Raw genomic sequence first — 20,084 nt, 5'->3', positions numbered from 1 at the left:
TTTTCACAATAGGTAATCTGATGGAGCTGAAGTATCTTCCACAATCCTTTTATCCAGCATAAGCATTCATGTTAATTCTTTACAAAATGTGATACCATCTAATGCCAACTCATATATAGTCAATACACTATGTAAATTATATCTTACTGATTTGAGTTTAAAAAAGAAAAGAAGTCTTAAAAGCCAGCCAGTTACACACAGCACTAGGCTTAGTGTTTTCTGTTTACCACATATCTGTTTGACTTCTTCAGCCCACTTTTCTGTCTGACTTACAGCACTGAAAAAAATATTTTCTTAAGAATGGGAGTTAGAAATTGCCATTCAGAGCTTACGGTTCTCAGGTGGGTTTCAATACCTATAAAGAAAGTAAAGAAAGTTAATGGTCTGATGTAGGTATATTCCATTTAATTTCATGGAACCTGTTGTAACTATCTATTTAAAACTAATCTAAACTGGACTTGAATTTAAAAAAAAAAAAAAGGCAATAGATATCTAAAGTATGTGCTTTTAATTGTACTCTGAAGATTGCCTTTTTCCCTTGACTAGTCCCTTGACAGTGCAATCTCTTTTCTGTTTTTGTCCTGTAGAGTCAGGCATAATGATTCTGTGAAGAGACTACAATATCCTACAAGGATTTTATTGTAGTGGAGTACAGCAAATGCGGATGCATAGATCTGTAGACAACATCCCATACTTGTGTTGCAAAAATTTGAGCTCTATTTCAGTAGGATCTCTTTTGTGTAGCACAGTCATTCCTGCTCGGAAGAATATGGAAATGTATATAGTATGATAAGAGAAATTACTTTCTGTTTTAATTCTGATAGGCATAGGTCACTCAGATTATTTCTGACTGGATGATGGAATGTAGTATAGAAGTCTATTATACAGCGAAAGTGAACAAGGTATATGTCCAGAGAAGAAAAGGAAAGTAATTTAACTGCATGTATTTGTTTCGTACCAAAAACATTTATTATTATTGTTATTATCATTGTTGTAGCTGTTAAAATGTTAGAACTTGAATGCCTTCCTTTACTAATTCTTTAGCTTTATGTTTTATGGAATAATTCAAATTTAATGTAATATTTAGTATCTTTACAAGAAGCGAAAAATATTTAATATATGCATAAAATATGGTGATACGATCCAGTGAAAGTATTTTGTTTACTGTATATTTTGAATAGCAGTGAGACTATATGAGTTAAAGTAGTGTTGAATAACAGATGTTGCTATAGTTTTTATCACTGTATACTATTTTTTTAGTATAATATTATTTTACTATTTTTTTTTTGCTACATATTCTTGTAAGCACTGTTAGAGGTTGTTAGGGTTTGTTTTTCTTTGAGAGAGAATTTGTATAAATTTTCATGAGACTTAAATCACTTTTCCCTTAATCCTTTCACCTGCTAAGCTAGCAGTCTTAGGTAACACAAATTCAAACGCATAAGACAGAGGAATATCTAAAATACAGTTGCTTTGCTATACAAAGCAAAGCACCATATTTATATCTTAATCCCTTAAAAATAGAAGTAAACACAGCATATGAGATCCTAAGTTTCAATGTGCACTATTAGAATGTATAAATTTTGCATGGCTGGGACTAAATCTAACCCATCACAAGTTTAAAGCAGTGATCATTTTCATGTGAGGGGTAGGATTCCATATGTCAGTACAGAAGTAGAAGTAATTTATTTTATAGGCTGATTGTAAGTTCTGAATATGTTTCCAGCTTGTTACAAACTTGTGAAGCTACACAAAAGTATCACAAATCTGAAAGAGACAGGAAATTTAATAAATGTAATATATATGCCTATTTAGAGTAAAGACAGTGAATAAAAAGGATTTTTAAGAAGCAAACATTTGTGATAACTAACAGCTGAGTGTCATACTTAATAATGACTATTTTCACATCTACAGTTCTTGACTGTATATTGTATACTAAACAGTTTTCCTCTGTTCATATCTAAACTATTTGCTTTAGCAAACAATATGATTTATTTCACCAAGAATGAACTTTTTGAAATTCTATTGGTGCCCATAATGTGCTATCTATCTCTGAAATCACTGAGAGTATAGCATAGGTTCTTAAAATCTGCTGTCACTGTACTGACTAGAGAGTCCACTCTCTTTATGCAGATTTTATGTAGTCAAAAGTTTGAACTTTTCAAGTACAGAGGTTGTAACCTTTAGAAATAGTATCTGGTGACTTACTTTTAGATGCATAGACTGCAGGCATTCACATTTGAGTTACTTACTGTAAACTGTCTCTACCTGTTTCATATATCTACATCAGGGTGAAATGAAGCACGCTTTAGAAGTGCTTGTTTCTCCTCATTGACTGTGAAGGGAGCCTGAGGCAACAAGCAGAAAGTCATTTACTCCAGTGAATCTCACATGGGGATAACTGGCCTTTGGCCAGGCACAAGGACACGCAGAACTAAGCATGTTCCATTGTTACAAATAATTTTATACAGCACTGGCAAAAACAGATGATTTCGTTTCTGTAGATGCAGCGCACCTACATAAATGCAGTTGAACTTTGTTTCAAGTTATACTTTTACATAGTAGAAGATTAAAATATAGACCTACATCTCAGCTTATTCAAACTGTCCTCATTTAAATATTAAATTGTGAAAAAACTCTTTGTCTTTAGTGATCTCGGAAGCAGCAAATGTAGAATCATATCGTAGAATCATAGAATGGCTTGGATTAGAAGGGACCTTAAAGATCATCCAGTTCCAACTGCCTTGCCATGGGCAGGGCTGCCACTCACCAGCTCAGGCTGCCTAGGATCCCATCCAACCTGGCCTTGAACACCTCCAGGGATGGGAGCATCCACAGCTTCCATGGGCAACCTGTTTCTGTGCCTCACCACCTTCTGAGTAAAAGATTTCTACCTAACATCTAACCTGTATCTCCCCTCTTTTAGTTTAAAGCCATTCCCCCTTGCCCCATCAGTATTTGACAGTGTAAAAACGTCAGTCCCCCTCCTGTTTATAAGCTTCCCTCATGTACTGGAAGGCCACAATGAGATCTTCACAAAGCCTTCCTTCTTATTTATCTGAGAGGGTTTACTGCACTTTGCCTGTGTCATGCTCCAATATAAAGGAGGGAGATGAGGTTCTTTGATTATGTGTATACCTGATGGTGAGATTAAGACACAACGGGTCAAATGTTAGCCCAACCAGTTCATTACAAATGCTAGTTGCTCAGGGATATGGGGAAGGGAAGGTGGGCAATAGAAAAGAGATAAAAAGCAAGGAGTCTTGACAGAAAACAAGAGAGATATAATCACCACTGTGGATCCAGCGAGGTCTGTAGTCTGTTGATCTCATGAACTTGTCTGGTCACCACAGGGGATGGGAGAAAGCTGGGAAGCTTCACAGCAGGCAGGCCAAGGGGTTCGTCCAAAGAGTTTGTCCCCTCAGGGAATTCTCCGTTTGCTCTTCGGGAGTTCTCTGTCAAAGATTTTTTCATTGGGAGTTCTTCTCCAAAATCCTTGGTTCAGTGAAGGCCTTTTATCCTCCATTTCTCAGGTTTTTTTCCTTTTCTCTTTGTTTGTGTGACATGTCCGGCCCAACAGATAAGCCAGCAGCAGATGTCGCCTTCATTGCCATGCAGGAACATTGTTGTCTTTTTGTGGTGGTCAGCTTCTCCAAGCCAAACCCCAACGGAAAAGACTATTTGCCCCTATTTCTGCTTATCTTTACAACCATAAGCAGAGACACTGAGGCACAATGACACCCATCTGGATAATCAGCAGTTATCAGTCAGAGTCTTGACACCAGAATAGGCCTTATGAAGCGAGCTTTGAGACAAAAGAAAGGAAAACAGTTTCTGTCTTTCACAGCCTGTCTCTTCTGACCTATGTATCTATAGAACCATAGAACCCCTTCTTATAATATATCTTGCCAAGATTGCTTCCATCTGCGCCTTAGCTTTCCTGGTCCTACCTCTGCACATCTGGATGGCATCCCTATATCCCACCCAGGCCATACATCCCTGCTTCCACTGCCTGTATTTTTCCTTCTTTTCCCTCAGTTCAACCAACAGAACTCTTCTTAACCGTGCCAGTTTCCTGCTTCCTTGCTTCATTTCTTATGCTGAGATTGGAGAGCTCTTGTGCCCTCAGAAATATGTCCTTGAATAACTGCCAGCTCCATTCCTATGTCCATAAGGACAGTTTCCCAGTAGATCTCATCCAATAATTCCTTATACTTCTGGAAGTTTGTTCTCTTGAAGTTCAGGATTCTGACTGCTGTTTGCCATATTTCTTAAGGTCATGAACTCCACCAAGGCATGGTCCCTTTAGTCCAAATTGCCTGTTTAGTCATCTTCTCCACACTGGTGAATGAGTCCAGTAATGCTTCACCTCTGGTTGGTCTCTTCAATACCTGGACCAGAAATTTATCCACAGTGGACTCCAGGAATCTCCTGGATCATCTGTAGCCTACCATATTGCTCTTGTACCAGACATCCCTTCCCCTCAGGATGAGAGCCTGGGAGTACAACATTTCTTGTATCTAAAGCACGAAGAACTCATAGACATACTTCTCTTGATCAGGCGGCCTGCATTAGTTTCTGACCAACAGAAGTATTTTGTTGGTTCGGTCCTTAATTTCCACACAGAAGCCCTCCACCTGATCATGGCTATATTTTAGAGGCAGATCTTCACAGTCTGTCTACATCTTAGTATAGAGAGCAACTCCTTTGCCTTGCCTATCCCTTCTAAAAAGCTAGTAGTGCTCATAGTATTCCACTTTTGCAATTTTCCCCGCCATGTTTCTGTGACAGCAATTAAGGCATAACTTTCTAATTTCACCATAGTTTCCATCTCCTCCTGGTTATTTGCCATGCTGCATGCATTGGTGCAGAGGCACTTCGGCTGGGCTATTGGCCACAATACCTTTTTTGAAGAGACCTCCCAAATTCCTTTGGACAAATGTGAGGTTTTCCACTTCTGCTTTCTGAAGTGACAGAGTTCTGTGGCTCTTTACTGTCACGGAGCAGTACATCCCCTTCCCCCATCAAATATAGTTTGAAGCTTTGGTGATAAGCCCAGCCATATTGCTGCCCAGTATATTCTTGTTCCTACTGGTCAGTTACATCCCATTCAGTGTCAACATGCCTAGTCTAAATGGTGAATCCAAGATCACAGTGCTAGAAATCCTGAGCTTGACACGATCCACACAGACATTAATTCAGTTGGTCTGTTATCCTATTTCTGCTCGGGTTTCAGTCTTCAACCAGGAGAATCTAGGAGAACACTACCTGTGCTCCTAATCCCTACAACATCTTCTCAAGAGACGTTAAGTCTTGTTTTAGTATTTTGTAATTTCCTAGTTACAGCCTCCTATGATACAGATTGAAAGAGCAGACAACAAGTAGTTTGCACTAGCTGACTTCTTAGAGGATATTCTCTCTCACCCCATAGCCTTCCTGAGTTAGGATGCATGAATATCTGGCCATAATTTTCAGAAATGTCTTCAGAATCTGCTGAACTTTTATTCTTCGTTGATGCTGCATGATGTTGAGAATCCTGATTTGTTCATGGCATTATTACACAAATCTAAAAATTATATTTCTTCTATGAGATGTTACATTGAAATGATCAAGTCTGTGCTTGAGATTTGCATTTTAATAGATTTCACCTAGACTGCATTTAGCTGCTGAACAGTGAGTTATTTATCAGTAGAATTTGTTTTTCTTCATAGCATTTCAAGCTATTTAGGTATAACATTACTCTTTTGAAATGAGTTCTAATGAGGATGCTAAGAAAGATTTGGAAATATAACTTTAGCATATTTACCATGACTGAGTAAGCTAACTGATGAGCTGGCAATGTGTTTACAGAACATATTCATTCTAGAAAGAAATGTCATTAAGACAATTTCAATTATTATATGCAGTGTGTTTCCTAAGAGCCATTTTTAGCTTCTCTTTAGAATGGCAGAAGAAGAGTTTTCTTTTTCAGAAATGCAGTCATCATGATTATATATGACCTGTATGTGACAGTTACATATGGGTATCCTGATCTTCATGAAAATGTAAGGGGAAATGAACTAATAATGGCACTTGGGGAAGTGAGGAGATTTCTGAATAGATACTGCTGAGCAATCAGATGGTTTCTATCACAGACGGGTTTACTTCTAGATCGAGATTGTTTTGTGGATTTTGTTTACTCTAAGTAGAGAATTATTATCACTGTAGCTGAAAAGTAGGAGCCATCAGTGGTTCCACACATTTGACAAAGCACACCCAAAGAGCAGAATGAAGAGCACAGACAGTGCGAAGATTAAGATTGTTTTTTGCTGTTTGATAAGGCTACCAACAGCTAATTTAATGGTAGAAGGGTATGCAGAATATGTTGTTAATGAATCCCAAGCTATATACTCAGAGCTGAAATGCAGGCTTATAGAGGGAGGTTTATTCCAGTATAAACTGATACAGTAAACTGAACAAAAGCTGAGAGGGAGAGGAATGGAAATGTGTTAGGCAAATATCAAAACTGCGAAAATCTATCTTCAAAGTCTTAAAAGTCTTAAAACTGGCACGTGAATAGCTTTCATCAAATGTAGATATACAGTGGCAACTAATTAAGTATAGATCTGTTGAAATATCAGCAGTTGTACCGGGTCTGCCTGGGTGGCAGTTAACTTTCTTCCTGGCAGCCCATATGGTGCTGTGCTTTGTGTTCCCAACAGAGCCCTGCGGATGACACACCAATGTTTTGTCTGTTGCTGAAGAGTGCTAAGACTTCCTCTCCCTCACCCCCAAAACACATACAGCATCTTGGCAAGAGGTTGGGAAAGATGTGACCCAAGCTAGGAAGGGCTATTCTGTACATATCACATCATGAACAGCAATAAAAACTCCAGGGAAAGAAGAAGGAAGAAGGAAACATTCCTAGCTATGGTATTTGTCTTCCTCTTACTGAGAAAGAAAACCATTAATGCAATTCAGATACATTTCCGTGGTCTTTGCTGTAATCTGTTGTCCTCTGAATTCTTTCACTGTTGAAGCATTTGCTATCACATGAGAATTCATTTGACTGTGCACGCTACAGAGAAATAAGTTAAGCGTGTATTTTTCTGTTTGTGACTGACAGGACTTTTCTTTCATTATTTTAATTACCCCTCAAGCAAATTTTCTGATGTGTGATCCCGTACAGGTCAGTGTTCTGGGAGTCCTTCAACATGACAATTCATGGAATAATTATCCTGTCATCACACCTTGATTCATTGTTACGTAGTTTCTCAGACTTGTACTCTTACTCACATTTGCTTAGCAACCAGATCACACATCTCTGATACTTATTATTCAAGTAATCACCCTCCACAGTACATAGATGCATCAATTAAAGCTTTACAATGAAGTACATTGTTCTGTGTAGAATCCTCAGGTGTCAGGAATTAAAAATTGATTTTAAAAGGTGCAGGCCTTCTTCAAATGGCTAATCTGAGTTTCTATTAAACAAACACGCATGCTAACACTCTAAACAAAAAAAGTGATAGGTCATAATCAACAGGAAATTGAAGAAAAAATCATATTTTCTTCTTGGAATGTTCAGTCCTTTATAGAGACTTGCCAATATAAAAGCAGCTCTGAAATGTCTAAGGACTGAGCGTCTATTCTAGTTACGTTTTTTTTGGATGCAAATCAATTTTGTATCTGCATTATTGACTGTTACCTATATTCTTTGTAAATATTTTCTGGCTAATTTTCAGGTTTGGGTAAATTTCACAGCAAATTATTATTAGAATGTGACTTGTGTATCGAGAAGCTGTCAAGATGGTTCAGTGATTTAATGTTGGCATCCTGCAGCTCTGACTGTAATCAGCAGATGCTCTGGCATTACCATAAATGTTTTCTCTGACAAAAAAGAGATTTTTCCTGTTTGGAGTCTGCTGTTTCTGATTAAATTTGGTTTGGCTTCTTTTGCATAATTGATATACCATGATGATCTCTAACCTTTTGCTTTTAGTTTCACCTTTTGAGGTAAGCACATTTGCAAAGCTGCTTTATAAGTCAAAATAGACAAAGGAATACCAAGTCTTTGTGTAAAATTCTTTTTTTTTTTCAGTGGTTTAGGAGGTTTTACTGCCTTCGGCCTTGATTTTTCAGTGAATGTAAAGGGATCGTTTTTTCAGTCTCTTTTATTTTTTATTGACTCTGTGTCTACATTAAGTTTTTCCTCTCAGTGAGAGAAAAGCTTTTTCTTTTAGACCAAAGATGCATTGTCTTAAATTAAAAAAAAAAATCATCCCTTACATAGCAAGATTAACTGATCTCTTCTGATACTTGATCATTGCTACTCAGTAATTGTGTGCAATTGATTACAAAAAAGAGGAATCTGGAAATCTCATAGTTGGCTTTTGATGATTCAACTAAATTTTTACACACCAAAGTGGCTGCAAAGTGTTTACTATTAAAATATAGGACACAAGTATGTTCATAAAGTGAAAAATTAATGATGTTAAGCACAACATTTTGAATGTGCATAGATTGGATTAATTACCTATGACAGTGTGTTCAGAATTCTTTCAGATAATAATCAGCGACAATGGGACTAGTGAATAAAAGCCATCTTTAAAGAAAATTTCCTTACTTAGATTCTGTTGAAATCCTAGTCCCTTTGCAGATTGATTTGTGACACTTGCAATGTAAAGTCAAACACATCTATCACTGGATCATGTCCAGAGCAGGATTATTTTTAAATCTCATCTTCCTTCACACATGAACAAGGCCCAAACACAGTCCATCCCAAAGAGAGGAAATGATTAAGTGAAAACATGTAAAAGTAATTAGCTTGATACACTGAAAGAGAACTGCCCAAGTATTTTGTACACAATCCTGAGAAACAGGCAGAATATGAATCACTTTTTACTTTGCATTTATTTCCTAATATTTGGTTTTTAGCGAGACTCTTAAAAATGTAATATTTCCAGCTGCACCATTTCAGTCTCCTTTCTAGCATGCTTCTGACCATTAAATCTTCTGCAGCAGAGAAAAGAAAGAACCATAATAATAATAAATCTTGAATGATGAAAGTCACATGAAGTAAGATGACTCAGCTTCAGCCTATCTCCAGTGCATTCATGAAGGCACTCTTGAAATGTTAGCGTACGCGGGTTACACTTCACAATCACCTCTTTGCTTCTGTGCTGGAAAGAGAGGAGCATGGGAGCCTGTGAGCTATTCCTGCAATCTTTTGGATAATAGTGAATGACGGCACACTGTGACTGCGACCTGTGTGGGCGCTAACTGCCCTAGAACATTGTTCCAGTATGAGTTACAGGAATGTGAGAAAATTGCATTTCTACTTGACTGTTAAGACTAACACTCGCCTACTTTACTTTCAGTCTTCGCCTCTTAACTTTATGTTACTCCCAAAAACATTTGCAGGACTCCTTCTACTTTAGAAGCAGGCTAACTCCATAGGAGAAAAGTGCAATGGATAATAGAAGAATTTTTCCCATTAGTTCAATTTGACATTACAAAATACTTGTGCTCCACATTCAATATTTCAGTCTAACAGTACTCTGCTGATACAGACATAGAAATGGAAACCTGAGCTAAAACAAGGATATACAAATAGTATGCTTTTGTAGCAGTTATTAGAATATTTGGGATCTTTGTTAAGCTTTCAGAGCAGGAATAGTGGATAAGAGGATAAACTCGAGAGTTTGGTATTAAATTCTAAAGGCAATTACTAGATATAGTTGATTTTTGTAAAATATGTATGCTAAACTAATAAATACTTAAGAAGCAACAATACTATTTAGTGAGATTTTATTTTTCAGGGATCTGAGGGTTCCCATTGTTCTTTTTTTTTGTTGGGGGGAGGATGAGGAGAAGAGAGAGTCTTGGTCCGTGACAGTTGTTAAAAGACAGCCTCTATTTTTCTGTTTCGTTTCCATTTTTGGTTATTTTCCTCAACACATGACTTATCATTACACACTGCAGCTGCCAGATGCTTTCCTTTGATGCCAGCATGTTTATGCATAGTCCTTAAATTCTTTTTCAAACTGTACCTTGTATTCACCTAGATAGATAGATGCCATAAAGAAGACTTTGGAAATTAAATGGATCTCCTGTTCAAAGCCATCCGTTTAGTATGTGATGTACATAAATTATGAGAGTATTATCAGAGTATAACTTTAAACTGTGGACCTCTATGTATTTTGTCACAGTTCACCAACACCATCTTGAAATGGCAAACTACAATATGCTTGTGTACAGAGTAGAAAGCCTAGTAATGAAACACATTTCAGAAATGCAAAATAACCCAGATATGTTAAATGCCAGTTTTATCACAGATCATTATAATTTCCTGATTGTTTCATTTTCTGAGGATGAGAAATGTTCGTACCTATTTGTACCTTGAAAGAAATCCCACAAACCCCTCACTTGCATAGGATGTCCAGCAATCGCCTGAAAGCCCACTGCCACTAGGTCTCATCTATGAAAGTAAGATAGGATCAAGATTGATCTTTTCACCCTCACTCATCCCAACGTAAATAAGATTAATTTATTACTTATTAACACTAGAGTTACACAAAATTATTTATCTTATTTTTTATTATTTATTACTATTATTACTATTACTACTATTATTATTACTTATTATTTATCTCGTTCTTTAATGTTTATTTTTCAAGAATGACCCAAACCATGGGCTCTAAAAATCGGTAGTTACCATCAAGTAGGTTTCCAGTTTGGAAGTCTCCATTTTGCAGTGTCCTAGAAAAACTACCAGAAAAATGCTTTGGTGAATTTTGTCAGTAGTTTGATAATAATTGTTCTTGTTTTCTCTTGACAGACACCCAAGACTTTCATTTAAATCATAGTAACTTAAATTTGCATTTCTTGTCATGAAAGTCACTGCCGTATTATATAAAATTAAAAACAGAAATTGGTCGCACACATCTCAGTGCAAATGCAAGGTGCATTTGGAAGAAGTAGGAAAAAGACTGAATGGATTGCTCATCACAAGCTAGTCTTTGGGAAGGTGTAGGAAAGCAGGAAATTAAAACAATTCTGAAAGGCTTTGCTTTAGGAACAGGTAAAAGGAGCTGGTTCAGCACAGTCTGTTTCTTCCCAAATTGTTATTGCTCAGTATTTATAATTGATTTGCATTGAAATTTAATTTCTATAAATCCTCTATTTAGTCTCACTTAGTTCTGACATATTCTCTTCTTGCCTCTGAAATGAACACAAAAACTTTATTCAGTGTTTCTGAAAACTTAGTGAATCTCAACTAAACTGAAATATTGGTTAGTTTCTATTCCTTGCACTTCACACTTTTTAATAAAACTAGAACAGTCACATCAATTAAATGTACATTTTTATTTTTATTTAAACTTTGAAAGCTCAGTAACACTTCTCTGTACCTTATCAATTCTTTTCTGCTTTTGATTAAGTCAAGTTGTGAGCATTTAGCATGAAATATTAAGGTGTAGGAAATTTCCTATCAAAGATCATTTAAGTACAGCTTACTCTTCTTTAGGAGCTAGGATTAGTGCTGCAGGGTATGAATGAAATAAGTCATAGCAACACATAGCAGTCCTTGAACATTTTGTGGACATTCTCCCATCCTACCCTTGCCAGTCACAGAAATTGTTGAAAAAATAGGAAACTAATAAAAAATGGCATTAAAATGTATTTTGAGTATTTTTCATTACACTATCGGGCAAGGAGATAGAACATTTTTATGAGTCATGTTGTGTAATAGGTATGTACCTTCTAGCTATTGGAGTCCTTCCTATTACATCTAAATTTTGCTTCTGGGAGGTAAGGCAGGCTCTTAAGGAAGAGAATTAGGTGTTCTGGCATTCTAACACCAGTGCTGAGGAATGGATTTCAGAGCTCTAACTTTGGGCTGTATAAATGATATTAAGGAAATATGGGTGCCTGACAAAAATCAAGGCTCATAAATGTCCAGTACCTTAAGCTGTAATAGGGATGGAGGGCCAGTGCAGGAAATAAGACCTCCATTTCCTTCTGTTGTGGCTTAACCCAGCAGGTGGCTGAGCATCAGGCAGTCATTTGCTCACCCCCTCCACCTTCCTAGTGGAATCAGGGAGAGAATCAGAAAAAAAAACAAAACAAAACAGAACTAATGGGTTGAGATAAACTATTTACTAAGATAGAAAAAAAAAGGAAAAGTATAATAGTGAAGTCTGTATAAATATATATGACAAGTGATGCACAAGCAATTGCTCACCACCACCCAACCAGCACCCAGCTAGCCCCCCGAGCAGCAGAAGAGGGCTAAATGAACTCCTACCACCTTCAAAACTCCTTCCACATGATACTGTGGAATATCCTTTTGGCCAAATGATGTGGAATGTCCGTATGTCCAGTTTAAGTCAGCTGTCCTAATTCTATTCCCTCCCGGCTGCTTGGGCCCTTCACTGAGAATGGCCTTGGTTCTGTGCAATACTGCTTAGGATCAACTATAAACATCAGTGCGTTATCAATGTTGTTTTTCTCCTAGATCAAAATGTAGCATCATACAAGACAATGAATAAAAATCCATCCCAGCAGAAACTGACACCTACTTGAGAAGAGAACAGGAATTAACAATTTTCTTTTTGTCCTTTCTAATAGTACAAAAGCCAAGAGCCTGGCACGTGGAAGTTGAAAATCACAATTTTGAATATTGGAGTTTTTTTTCTGCTGTTGTGTTGGGAATCCACACAGGTACAACATGAACACGATTCTGTACCTTTTCCCTGACTTCCACTCATCAGGGACAGGGAACCAAGGTCAAAGTATGACACCATGCTGAGGAGCCAGTGACAAGGGCTGTTACTTTTACCAAGCCAAAACTATTTGACATGGGGATGTGCCCTTAGAATATTTTCTAGCAAAGAAAAGTCATGATTCATAATGTAAAAATAATTTGCATTGGTGATAAGTGTGATGCATAAGTGTGGTCTGAAGAAAATCTAACAGCATAGGCATCGCTTCAGGAATAAGTATAGCACGTGGAGCACAAGCCAAAAGGATCAGAAATACTGTACTGAGTCTTTGAGCAATTTTCCTTGTTAACTCAGTAAAAGATGTAATGAGACTGTAACTGCAATCGTTCTTGCCTATATTACAATTTTATCATGCCCCACATTGAGATGTATGACTGTAATACGAGCTTATAATGCCATGTAATGTCGTTCTCTTTATTGTATTTACAGCTTTATTTTCCAATCAGTGTACAAGTTATTTACATAAAAACTAAATATGTCCTTAGTACCAAGACTTTTATTGAAAGACTATGCAATGAAATAAAGCTTTTCAAAGTACTTTTTTATTTAAAATATTTATTATCAGCTTTAGAAAAACCTGTGTCTCAACTTCAGTAAGTCTCCTGAAATCATTTTTGTTCACCATTAAAGGTAATATATAACAGCATTAGGCAGGATTTAAAAATCTCCAACTGATCATATTTTGTTTCCCCAGGTTCACAGCAGGCAGGTCTCATATTACTGATTTTTTTGTTCACATACTATTGCACAGTTTCTATTTTTTTTTTCAGAATATAAAGTATGTAGCCTTTAAGAGATTATAAATTACTCTATGCTAGGACACCATATAAACTAAGGAAAGCTATTAAGCACAACTTTCTGTCAACTTTTTTTCCTGAACACTGCTGTTAATCAAAGTAATTTTTAAAAACTTATGTTTAGAGGACACTAGCTATTTGGCCCCAGGTTATGTGAATACAATTTTGAAATGTTTTTGATTAACAGCAATGTTCAAGAAATTCATATCTGGAAAAACTGAATTTTAATAGGTCTGAAGGTGTCAAGTATCTACAATAAGATAAGATCTGAACACTCAGAGACTTCAGTAGTGTATAGTGTGATCTCTAATCTAACCTAAGCCTCAAAGCATTCAGTAGTGGTAAAGTCAAAATTATTAGGGGTAATTTTTTTTCACTCTAGCCTTTAGAAACCTTAATTGTAAAGTCAAAGATTTTGTTTCTTTTATTTTATTTTATTTTTTTAATTTTCATCTGCATAGTGATTACTGACACAGGTGAGTGATGGTTATTGATTTCTCAGAGTGGCCAGACATTAGAAACATCAATCTTATGGACCATAACTATTTCCAATGTATACAGCTAATTAATAAATTCTGTCTTTAATCAGTGTTTTTTAATGTCTAATTTCTTTTTTGCCTTGCTGCTGCATGAAGGTAGAGCTTGCTACAGTAGGTGGACAAGTAGTGCATCTTCATCAATGTAAGCTTTTTTACTCACAAGACTTCATGTAGATAGATGTGCTTCTCCATGAGTAGTTGACTTTTAACTGCCTTTAACATGATTCTTTTCAGTTTGCATTATATTTGAAACAAGATGTTTAGTGTGTAAATGCATTTATTTCATTCTGTACATTGTCTCTGTAAACAGAGTTTTCAAATATTGTTTCACATGTAGTTTTGGTTTCAGATAAAAGCAGAAACTAAATTAATAAATGACTATGGTGTAATGGTTCAAAGTTGTTTAGAAAAAGTCTGTTAATTCTGTCCAGTTTATGGATCTCCTGTAGATACTGTTGTCATAGAAATGAAAGAATTAAAAAGTGTGGTCCAATCTTCCATATCCAGTTCCTTGCTACTGCAGACAACCATATGAAATATCTTTTCAGGAAGAGATTAAATTGCTCCTCATAACTGATCATGTTTTTTTTCTCTGGCTTCATTATATGTGCATTCCAGAACTTCCTTACTCTGATGGTTCAAAACATTCCAGTATGTAATAGAAATATAACAATGATTGTTTATTCTTGCCTTACTTTATCAGCTGATTTTGACATGGGGCTTTTCCTGAAAATAAATGGACTGTGGAGTGGGTGGGATATAGAATCACCAAAGCATGAAAGCTTTGAATGAATGTGTGAAGCAGTACAAATTGTTTCAGAGTTTGGGGTTGACATACATTAATTTCTGCTTTATTAAACTAAAACACCAGCAAAGTAGAAATTAATATTTCTAAGGAATTTGTGTGAGTTTCACAGAATCACAGAATTGTAGGGGTTGGAATGGACCTCTAGAGATCATCGAGTTCAACCCTCCCCTGCCAAAGCAGGCTCCCTAGACCAGGTCTAACTAGTTTTACTTAAACAGCAGTGATCCTTCACTCTGATAAAAAGTCTTTGGATACATATTTACCAAAGTGAAATCTAGGACTACCAGTAAGTGTGTGTGCTTTCTGAAGCAGGTCCAAAGTCCATTGTTTCTGGATAGGATTCCTAACAGCCAGTTAGGAATGCTGGGAATTGCCTGCAGCCATCTCGGCTAATACTGAGCATGCACCTAGGCATTTAGAAAACCTTCCTTAATTGAAAGAACATTCAAGGTGCCACCTGATTTAGGAAACATCTGATAGAACTGGATTTAGATAATGTATGTATTTAGATAATGTATGTAAATGTCTGAAGCAAAAATGTTCTCATTTCTTAGGAAGTGTGTTAATCACTAGAGTAAAGCACTATGTATTAAGGACACGACAGTGTGATTGTTTCAATGAATTGTGGCTTCTTCCCTGCACAGGAGTAACAACAAGCAAACTGAGGATTACTCACATAAATTGGCTGGTTAAGGCACATCCTAATGCTATTTCCTGTTTTTGCAGGAAGTGAAGGACTCTAGTCTTTCAAGTTGACTCTGTTCGTAGAATAACAGAATGGCTTGGGTTGGAAGGGACTCCAAGGATCATCAAGTTTCAACTCCCCTGCTACAGGCAGGGTCGCAAACCTCCAGATCTGATAATAGACCATGTTGCCCAGAGCCCTGTCCAACCTGGTCTTGAATTCCTCCAGGGACAGAGCATCCACAGCCTCTCTGGGCAGCCTGTTCCAGTACCTCACCACTCACTCTGTGAAGAACTTCCCCTGACATCCAATCTAAACCTTCCCTCCTTGAGCTTACAGCCATTCCTCCTCGTCTTATAACTATACACCCTTGTAAAAAGTTGATTCCCCTCCATAATCCCCTTTTAAATACTGGAAGGCTGCAATGAGGTCTCTGCAGCCTTCTCTTCTCCAGGTTGAATATGCCTAGCTTCCTCAGCCTGTCTTTATAGGGGAGGTGCTCCAGCCCTCTGTTCACTAGTATATGCCAAGAAATTCATGATTATCAATGCCATTGCTGCTGTTTTGAGAGAAAAACAAAACAAACAAACAAAAAAAAACAGATTACACTCAGCTTTACTCAGTCACTTACATAAGAATTCCAGATTGTAAGATGCAAGTTATGAGAGACATCTTTCTGCAAGCTAAATCAGAATTTCAAAGTGGGATAACACTGTAGATAGATCCCAACATCTACTATGTCTTATAAGTTAACTTGAAGCGGTTCCTTGCTTAGATTTTTTGCTTTTCTAAGTTACTTAATTTATAGTATGAGAAAATGGAGAAAATGTTGAAGCCTCAGTGCATAAGTGTTCACTACATCTTTTATTGAGTATAGTTCTTAATACTTAATTGATCCTTATACTTGACCTATTTTGGGGTAAGAATTCCAGTGAACTGTGAATTAGCTGGAATTTGAGTGTTAGTACACAGCTACACCTAATCTTCAATTCTGGCTTTTTATCTTTTACTTTAAAATATAATGATTTTCAAAGCACTGAAGTGTTTTTCCCAGTACTCCTAGGTTGCCTTTAACACAGCCTAAGCAAAAACAGCTACAATGCAACTTAAATTTTGTGTACTGACACAGATAGTGTGCTTTTCTCAGCCTGCAAAAATGTGTTCAGAATCAATAAATGTAAACATTTAAACAGAATGGGATATTTTAATTTATGTAATGGGTTTATTATGTGTAATTATGAAGATGTGTTCCTCTCCAATCTTTGGCCCTCAGTGATTCAGGAAATCTGAAATATATGTTGCTGCATCTTCAGGGGCAAATTATTTTTCATAGTTTAAAACAGAAATTAGATTTTTCAGCTAAGCGAAAAAATAGGCTATTATCAAAATTTAATTAAGAATTATTCATCTGCTTTAGAAGATGGTAGAAAGGCATTTATTTTCCTCCACTTCCCAAAAGGTGATTGCACTTGTAAAATTTGCTGAGATTGTCCAAGAAAGTGTGTAAAATCCTCATCCATCATTGGGAGCCTCTGGTCAGGGAATGACAGTGCAGTAAATATCTTCAGCAGCTGCCTTTTAATGTACAAGCTGTTTTTGGTGGGAATTTTCAGCTCTCACATAAAACACACTGTCATGAGTGACTGCCTGTGCTCCAAAGTCATTACTATTGGGATGATGGAACATCTTTCAGAGAATAACCAAAAAAACTTTAAATGTCATGTCAAGTTTGCTGAAGCCGTTTTCAAGCCTTTTTCAAGGTTACATGAATATTGAGTATGCCTGTTTTTAAAAAGTTTGAGATCTATGAGGGACTCTTCAGGTGCTGTTACATGAATATTGGGGTTGCGTGCGGGGAGGAAATCTATCTCTTAATACAAATCAGCCCAGCAAAGCTCCTGAGTACTTGAGCACGTCTTCCTCTGACAATACCAGTAACATTTAGCAGAAAGTAGCAAATTCTTAAAACGAGTTAGCCACCTAAAAAAGAGTTGTTACGAGTGTTTTAATATTGAAATGAAGTGTATTTGTTTTTATCTTTCACAGAGAACCAGAAAGCACTGCTAGAGAAGTCATGTTCACGCCACAATATCAGCTCAAACTCGGCAAGAAGCCCAGTCACCAAAGAGGTTACTCATGATGTGGAAAGGAGTCCTGTGGCATGGAGCAAGGCTGCTGGGAGAAAGGAAGCCTGTAATGGAGAAGGCAACAAAGAAAGGAAAACAGAGCGTAATGGGTCTCCTTCTAAGGGAGAAACCATTCCAGAAGTAGAAGCTCTCCTGGCAAGACTACGAGCACTATAGAACGTAAAGGATTAAATCAAAGCTTTAAAACAAACTATAATAGATAGCTTGAAAAAATACACTAATTTACCATTATTGACGTTACGTACGTTTGAGTCCCAAACTTCTCTACGTATTAATACTCCTAAACTCCACAGAATGAGACTGTAGTTTTTCTTCACATTAAAAAGATTTTTGTTATGACTTTATCTATTGAGACTACAAAATATAGCTGCAGAAACAAATAATAACTTATTCCAAGACACAATCCTTTTATTTGAGAAACTGCTGACCATACGTTTTGAGAGCTTCTCAAAATAGGTGTGTCTCTCCAATATTGTTAGATCACCATGCCTGGGAATAAGGGAATGCAAGAAAAGCAGACTTATGTTTTCCACTACAATTTCTATTCCGAGGTGATATCAGTACCTAAAAGGTGTTATTACAGCTGCATTTGCAATTATAGTAATGGGAAATGTGTATCACATATATTTTTCAGATGCGTTGCAGTTTGAGTTCATTGAAGAGCACCAAAGTTCGCTTAACTATGTATATGCTTTTACAAAATGGAAATCTATGGACAGTAAACAGAAAAATCTATGCAGATAATATACTTTATGTGTGAATAATATATTGCTCATCTTAATCTTAGTTATGTCAATTATATCAAGATAATATGTATATAATTTCTATGAATGCAATATTTTGCGATTGTATCCGTAGTGGGCAAAAAGTCTTTCTTCACAGTTATTTACCAATGTAATTTTTTTTATCTTTTCACATGTGAGTTAATATGTTTCTACAAAAGGAACATATAATGGAAAAGGTTTTTACAATTGGTTTTTTCACAAACTCATTTTCCAGCAGCCCATAAAGTCTTATTTGCTGGCACAATAAGAAACTTGCACGTAATTGCATCCCTTTTATCGCACTGTCATTGTACATTGTTACGTGTTGGCTATCATATTTATTAATTGCACATCATAAAGAATTGCTACCTGTGTTACCAAGTAGGAAGCTACTATTAGTATCTTAGCTCCATTATTTAAAACTTCCTTATTATTAGAGTGTACTAGGTATCTAGTATCTTTCTTCTAAATTACTCTATTTTTCTTTACAAAACACTGAAAAACATGTCTTTCAGTAAGAGTCAGTTATGAAACCAGTGTTTCAGTGCTTCAGTGCTTTTTATATCCTTGTTTAAGTTGCCTTCTTACTTTCTGCACTAAACATTAATAAAGTTAATTAGAACTCTGAAACGGGGCCTGTTTATACATACTGCATGGAGTGTTTTTCAGCCATCATAGGAATCAATCTCGTGTTTCTGGGGCTGTTGTAACCATCATTATACACTCTAATTACATTTCCTGCATTAGCTTTTGAAAAATAAAAAATATGAAGAGAAGTCAGGGAAGGATGCAGGGAAATTCTGTGAGACCACCATTTGTTCAGTGCTGCTTGCAAAACAATGAGCAGAGGTGTCACACAAGGCTGCCTTTGCTTCCTTTTAGTGAGTGAACAGCAACTGCTAATCTCATAAAAATTAAAGTCTGGGTCACACTGTAGTTAACAACGTCCTCTGCAGTCACTACAGTAATGCTGTACGTGATGTACCATAACTGTGCGTCATGCAACTATCGCTAAAGCACCACTAAGATCTTCTGCACCTTATCAACTGATAAGGCTTATTACACCCGCTCACAAGGTACCATTCAAAGGACAGTGTGCTTAACTAAATAAAATATATTAAAGAAAGAAAAAACAGTTGCTGAGAACATGCTGAAATAAAAGGGCTGGGAGTAGAGAACTACCTCTGAAATATGAACATGATGGGTGAAGGTGGAAGAATAAACACATTTTCATGAACTGTTTCATTACGTTTGTTCACTTGAATTAGTGGGTAACAGTCCATACCAGAAAACTGACAGTTGAGGACACCAGTGTGTCATGTATCAATAAAATCAAATTTATGAAGCTACCTACTACAGTTTTCCATAAAGAAAGAGCTCCTAGCAGCTTAGCATCTCCTGATTTAAAAATAAATATTTACATTTAAAATTATAGATCTTAAGCCATCTTTTTGTACAGGCCAAGAAGCTGTTAGAAAAGTGTTCCGGGGCTTTTGGTCCTTGATAGACATTGTGTTCTGAATTCACATTTTCTTTCATACAACTTGGAGAATAAAAAAGGCTTTATAACTTTTCACAAC

At 36.5% G+C, this 20,084-nt stretch overlaps 1 protein-coding gene across 1 annotated transcript in view; it reads left to right on the top strand.

Moving 5' to 3' along the window:
* Positions 1-19,424, top strand: part of DIAPH3 (diaphanous related formin 3) — a 217,649-nt gene extending 198,225 nt beyond the window's left edge. The window contains exon 27 of the mRNA XM_065744007.1: positions 17,640-19,424. Within this exon, the coding sequence (XP_065600079.1) occupies positions 17,640-17,896 (257 nt within the window). The 3' untranslated portion in view covers positions 17,897-19,424. The remainder of the gene's footprint in view (positions 1-17,639) is intronic.
* Positions 19,425-20,084: the final 660 nt, after the last annotated feature.

This window comes from Cyrtonyx montezumae, unplaced genomic scaffold (genome assembly GCF_038088225.1).
Source record: "Cyrtonyx montezumae isolate F1298 unplaced genomic scaffold, pur_monq_1.0 scaffold_3, whole genome shotgun sequence".
Lineage (NCBI taxonomy): Eukaryota > Metazoa > Chordata > Aves > Galliformes > Odontophoridae > Cyrtonyx > Cyrtonyx montezumae.
Note: the sequence above shows the minus strand (reverse complement) of the source record. Positions and strands in the feature narration are given on the sequence as shown.